Source organism: Tupaia chinensis, unplaced genomic scaffold (assembly GCF_000334495.1).
Source record: "Tupaia chinensis unplaced genomic scaffold, TupChi_1.0 Scaffold000685_1, whole genome shotgun sequence".
NCBI classification, from domain to species: Eukaryota; Metazoa; Chordata; class Mammalia; order Scandentia; family Tupaiidae; genus Tupaia; species Tupaia belangeri.
Window position 1 is genome coordinate 2,463,687 of NW_006160208.1, and position 6,000 is coordinate 2,469,686.

The window sequence follows — 6,000 nt, forward strand, 5'->3', positions numbered from 1 at the left end:
AACAGTATGCATGGAGTGAAACTTGGCCAGTGGAAGGTGCCTGCAGCTGGTGGTTAACACCAGCAGTAAGAGGATCAACTAGGGGGTGGGGGTGAGAAGTGTGTGCGCTCCCTTTTACCCATTCACGTTAGTTAATTTGGATGATAAGGGTTGGCGTTTAATCCTTTTGTGTGTGAGTGAATATACTGAAATCAATCGACAAGCCCTGAGAGGGCACCCGCGGCTGGCCGAGCAACCTGCGGGAGGGTGCGGGTTGTGTCCAATCTGGCGTGCAGTAGAAAAGCGTGAGGAGGAGACTGAAAGCGAGATCGAGGAGAGCCTAGGGGTGCATAGTGTAGACAGACCCCTCACTCACCTACCAGGCTGTGGCTGGTGGGCCGCTCCCTCCCCGGACGCCCGGCAACCCAGGCTTGGCTCTGCGCCCTCGAGCTCCCTAGGACCGCGAGCGAGCAGGCTCCGCGCTTCCCAACCCTGCCAAGGGCTAACAGCACCCAGAGGGAGAGCCCGGCCCTGCCGTTGTCCTGCAGGAGAGAGAGGATTTAGGCGAGGGCGGGGGTCAGAAATGGGAAAGATACGCAGAAGTCTAGGCTCTTCTCAGACGGAAAAGATGAGGAAAAGGTGAGAGCTCCGTGGCTCCAGAGCTGGCCATAAAGCCGAGACCGTCCTGACCCTTTCCATCAGCAAGAAAGCTCACCCCCACCCACACCCCTCAGGCGTGGAGTCCCCCGCGTGCAGGACTCCACGTAGCCAACGTGAGCGAGGCCAGTCGGTGGGGGAGGTGGCCCCGGCCGCCGGGCCTGGCTCCCGCAGAGGCGCAGGCGGCCAAGGGAGTTCCCAGCCCCCGCCGCCCCCCTCCTTCCCTGTCGGCCCGTCCAGCAAATTTCCTCCCCCGTTTCTGTCGGTGCCTTCCCTCCCTCCTCCTCCCCCGATATTTTCGCTTTCTAAAACCATAAAAAAGAGATCAACTTCCCTAACTTCACGGGGCCCTTTTCAGTGACAAATATTGATGCCCAAAGTGTCTGCGCTCTCCCGCCCCCAAACGTTAAGAAAAGGCGCCCGCGAAAGGGGGACATAAAAAGTTAACAATGCTGTGAAAATATGTTTGCAGAAAATAGACAATCGTTGGATTAAACGTATTCAAGTATGAAATAATGCCTTTTTGTGTCAAAACTTGGGCGATGGGCGGGTACAAAAGTTCCCTGTGGCAGCTACTTGCCCCCTTTGTGAGCCGTGCGCTTTGGCGTCTCCACTTGGGCGCATTACTCAGAGCCCTCTAAGCGCGATTGTTTCTCCCTTTCTAATGACATTTACCGGATCAAAACATGCTGTTAATTCGATCAGAAGGCTTCACCCTCCCTGACAAAGCCACAATAATTTCTCCTGAAGTTTGTTAAATTGACCAAAATTAGGCAAATGAATAGGGGTCTGGAGGCGCCCCCTCTCGCAGGTGACGTCGCATAATGCTCGCCTGGGCCAGCTGCATTCCCCCTTTTCTTCTCAGCCCACTCTTCTCCCTGTTGCCCCCCAATCCTCCCACCACCCCCCTTTCTCTCTCACACACACACAGACACACAACACGATCGCCTGGCTCTCCTCCCCCACCCTCTGGCATTATTAAAATTTAGCCCAATGAAACTATTCATACTTTTCAATGGACATTTTCGTATAGGATAATAGGCTACAAATTGAGCCTCTTCCCCCCGCGAAGAGAGAGTCGAAGGGGGGAGAAAAGAAAGCAGGCGACGTGGTCAGGGAGTAGGGGGGAGCGTCGCGTGCCAAAGACCCGCGGGAGGGGCGACGCGAGGCGGGAGCCTCGTGTGCCAGCCGCAGCCCCACACCTGCCGGGATGTCCGGACAAATAAAGCGGTGTAAACAAAAAGGGGGGAGATGGACGTGTCACCAAGTCGTGTGAGAAAAGCCTGGGAACAAACGGGGCGCCTCCGTCTCCAAGAGCCCTCCCTTGAACCCGGCGGAACAGCCTATTAAAGGCTTACTTAATTACTTTAATGACTCTGGACAGGCTTTAAAACGCACTCGGCGCTGGGACAGCGGGCTTGCTGGGATTTGTAAACAGGCGATCGTGTGAGACTCAGCGGTGGGACTAAAGGAGGCGACACTGTTTTGTGAGGGTCCTCGCCCCCCGGTGCCCGCGGCTGCTGCGCCTCTGCGCTCTGCGCCCGCGACGCGCTCGGCCCCCGCGACTGCTGCAGGCGCTCGCTCGCCCGCCGGCCGCTTTATCGCCTCCTTTTCCCGCCCGGGCTGTTGCCATGCAAATGTTATTCGCGGGCCGATCACGTGTCCTTTGAAGGGCCACGTGGATTAACAAAGCTGATCTGCCCCCAGCTCGCCCCCCTCGGCTGCTAATTTTTTTTTTCTTAACTTCTTTAAAACTGATCTTGAATGCATACATCCTCCAAACGCCGCTCCCCTAATCCTATGGAATAATTCAACTCGTGAATGCACTTGGAGCCCTAGATGGCCGCTTTATAAGGCAGCCCCTCGGTGTTGGGAGGCTGCAGTCTACCTGGGACACTCGAGCGGGCTCACGAGAAGGAGAGGGAACTGGTGCCTCGCGCCACCACCTCTCCCAAGGGCGCGTACTGACCGGGATGTCAGACAAACTCAAGGAACGCAAAGTGAGTCGGCTGAGCCCCAAGGGTCCTTGCGCCCTGGCGGTGGAGGCGTCTGACTCACCGACCTGCCTTCTAGCTGGGGCGTGGTCACAGGGGGGGGGGCTAGCGTGTGGAGGAATCTCGAGTGGTTTGGAGAGAGGGTGGGTATAGAGAAAGGAGAGTCCTCGACCATAGAGAAGCGCAGACCCCTAGGTTGGTGGCCGCCTCCCCAGAGCCCTGGCGCTCGGTTTCTAAGAGCAGCCACGCAGGTAGAGTGGCTGGAAGAGTAGCGCGCCAGGGCTGCAGTGAGAGAATGGCGCTCACCTGGCTGGAGAGTGGGGAACGGGGTTCTCTTTCTGGGGAGACTCCGAGCAGCACCAGCAGCTGGGAAGGCAGTTAGTAAGCAGGCTACACTACAGCTGTGCTTTTGACGACTCGTGGGCAAAGTCATCCTAAACGTACAAACATCTGTTCGCAGAGAACCCCCGTTTCTCATAAAGTGATAGAAAAACGACGAAGAGACCGGATCAACCGCTGCTTGAACGAGCTGGGCAAGACGGTACCCATGGCCCTGGCAAAACAGGTAACGTCGGTGGTCTGTACCCGGTGCCGGGCGCCAACCCTCCGGGGTCACTCCAGTGGACTCCAAGAGTCTGAGGGCCCACAGGGCGCCTTATGTGCGGGCCTACCAGGAGGGGGTGCGGGGGTGGGGGAGGCACTAACTGCCCAGGGACCTCAGGTGGCCCTCGCGCACATTCACAGCCGCGCCCGGCTCCCTGGTCCTCCCCATACAAAATCGTGCTCGCTCGCCTGGCCACTGGGGTGGGCCTGCGATCGCTGGGCCGCTGCGAGAAGCCCCTCCTTTTGCAGAGCTCGGGGAAGCTGGAGAAGGCGGAGATCCTGGAGATGACCGTTCAGTACCTGAGAGCCCTGCACTCTGCTGACTTTCCCCGGGGAAGGGAAAAAGGTGGGCGCGGGTTCAGCGCTAGGGAAACGTGGGCCGGGAGCGCGCGCCGCACAGAGACCTAGGGGCTGGGCGTGAGAGTTCTGCCAGAAGGTCTGCTTGGCGAGAGGCCCGCCAACGCTCCACTCACTCCCAGGCGCCCCCGTAGCGGCGATGGAGAACTGGTGTCCAGGGCTGCTGCTCCTCCTCTTAGGTGGGCTGGGTGGGGCCTGGCTCTTAGGGAAACCGAGGCGTTTGCGCTTGTCCAGTGTTCAGACTGCGGACAGGAGAGGGCGAGCCTCAAATGGGAACTTTGGCCAGAGAACACGATAGGAGATGCCAGCACCCGCCTCGCACTCCGAGTAGGGAAGGGGCCACTCAGGGTTTTTTCCTGCCCCCTCTCTTTCTCCGCCCACCCAGCAGAACTTCTCGCGGAGTTTGCCAACTACTTCCACTACGGCTACCATGAGTGCATGAAAAACCTGGTGCATTACCTCACCACCGTGGAGCGCATGGAGACCAAGGACACCAAGTACGCGCGCATCCTCGCCTTCTTGCAGTCCAAGGCCCGCCTGGGCGCTGAGCCCACCTTCCCGTCGCTGGGTTCGCTCCCGGAGCCGGATTTCTCCTATCAGCTGCACCCGGCGGGGCCGGACTTCACCGGCCACGGCACCAGCGAGGCCGCTGTGTTCCCGCAGGGCGCTGCCCCGGGACCTTTCCCCTGGCCCCACGGCGCAGCCCGCAGCCCGGCACTGCCCTACCTGCCCAGCGCTCTGGTACCTCTGGCGAGCCCGGCGCAGCAGCACAGCCCCTTCCTGGCCCCGGTGCAGGGCCTGGACCGGCATTATCTCAACCTGATCAGCCACGCCCACCCCAACGCCCTCAACCTGCACACGCCCCAGCACCCGCCGGTGCTCTGACGCGCCCTCGCCAGCCAGATTTCTCTGCGCTTTGGGCACTGCTTATAAGAAGTATGTACATACTGTACAGGTGTAAATACTGTCCCAACAGAAAACCGGAAGAAAGGTCGAGAGCCAATTAGTCTTCCAAATGATTTCTCCTGGCAATAAACGTTTTCTGACAGAAACCCCCAAAATGAATTTGTTTCCTTCTGCTTATCCGCAACCCTCCCCTCTGAGGGGCCAAGGCACGAGGTTGATACCGGCCAAGGTGAAGGCCCTGAGTTATTGGGGAGGAGGGGGAGAGGGGGTTGCTACAGAGTTTGCGGGAACTTGAAGCAAGGAAGAGGCTTAAGCTGGTAATGGCAGCCTTGCGTGGGGTGGGATTCTCCGCTCCCCTGGGGCTCCAGACAGCAACCGCTTCCTGCGCATCTCTGGCATTTGTCTAGAAGGGCGGAAGTGGAGCTCTCAGAAAATGTAAATCAAAGCACTCACCCCTAAACTGGCCTTTGCCAGCTGTTGCCAGCTGGGGCCTGGTGCCCTTCCTACCCTAAGACAAGCCCCCTGAAGCGTGCGCTCATGCCCGCAGGTCTGGAACGCAGAAAAACCCAGGCCTGCGGGAAGCGTGGCTGTTTAGAATCTTAATACGTCTTTGCAAAAAAATATGAGGAGCAAGTAACGTTCTGAATTATGACTTTAAACGACAGTGGTTGAAGTGTCTATCTTCGGATGAATGGGGAGGCTGGCATTGTCTTTGCGCATAGATGAGCCCAAAGGGGCGCTAGGCAACCTGGGAGAGGTGGGCACAGACTGGGTGAGGAGACCAGCTTCCTCAGGAAATTGTTCCCCTAATGAATCCCCTCGAGACGCTGGGTTCTCTGTGGAAGCTCTTAGGCCTGCAAAGAAGTCTTCCTTCCCCCCCCCTTCTCCCTGCAAGATTTTTTTCCCCAGACCTCTACACCGAGAACATACTGAGTAAAGCTTGGAGTCTAGGGAAGCCTTGGCTAGTGAACTCTTAGGGGTGATTTTCAAACCCAGAGGATCTGTGTCTTCCCCCAAAAACAGCAATTCATTTTAAACAACAAAGTAATTTTTTAAGACCCAAACAGCAAAATGGCCCTCCCAGTTCTTTAATGTAAATAGGTAAAATAAGATGTTCAACCTACTAAGGTTGTGTTGGTGGGAAATTAATTTTTCCCATCACTGATTTTTTTTTTCCTTATTGAACTTTTGTTCCCATTAACTTTGATGCTTTTTAAATAAATAATTCCAAATTCTGGTGCATGTTTCTTTCTTTGCTTCACAGTCTTTGGTGGACCTAGGGTGATTTGTCTTCTTGCAGATTAGCTAGAGGACAGTAAATTAACTTATTCCATTTCCCTGGACAGGGTTTAAGAGAACACTGACCTAGACTGTTTACTGAGGTCATGGAATGGAATGACCTGCAATTTGTAAGCCATCAAAACTTCATTACAGAGACAGAGGGTGACAAAAAAAAAAAAAAAAAAAAAAAAAAAAAAACTCAAAAAAATTCACCAAAAAACAA

The 6,000-nt window shown here is 56.1% G+C and overlaps 1 protein-coding gene across 2 annotated transcripts; it reads left to right on the forward strand.

The window, feature by feature from the left end:
* Window positions 1-2,609: 2,609 nt before the first annotated feature.
* Window positions 2,610-4,613, forward strand: HELT (helt bHLH transcription factor). 2 transcript variants are annotated; one of them, XM_006160448.2, is made up of 4 exons: window positions 2,610-2,636; window positions 3,091-3,195; window positions 3,483-3,579; window positions 3,976-4,613. In XM_006160448.2, the coding sequence occupies exons 1-4, from the start codon at window positions 2,610-2,612 to the stop codon at window positions 4,473-4,475; spliced, it is 729 nt and encodes a 242-aa protein (XP_006160510.1). In that variant the 3' UTR covers window positions 4,476-4,613. The 2 variants fall into 2 exon arrangements, with proteins under 2 accessions (XP_006160510.1, XP_014447866.1); XM_014592380.1 differs by having other exon boundaries at window positions 3,979-4,613.
* Window positions 4,614-6,000: the final 1,387 nt, after the last annotated feature.

Excerpts from the sequence above, each read along its gene's own strand:
- HELT (XM_006160448.2), top strand. The coding sequence starts at position 2,610 with ATGTCAGACAAACTCAAGGAACGCAAA. Across the intron at positions 3,196-3,482 it reads CCATGGCCCTGGCAAAACAG|AGCTCGGGGAAGCTGGAGAA; the intron begins GTAACGTCGGTG and ends CTCCTTTTGCAG. Across the intron at positions 3,580-3,975 it reads TCCCCGGGGAAGGGAAAAAG|CAGAACTTCTCGCGGAGTTT; the intron begins GTGGGCGCGGGT and ends CCGCCCACCCAG.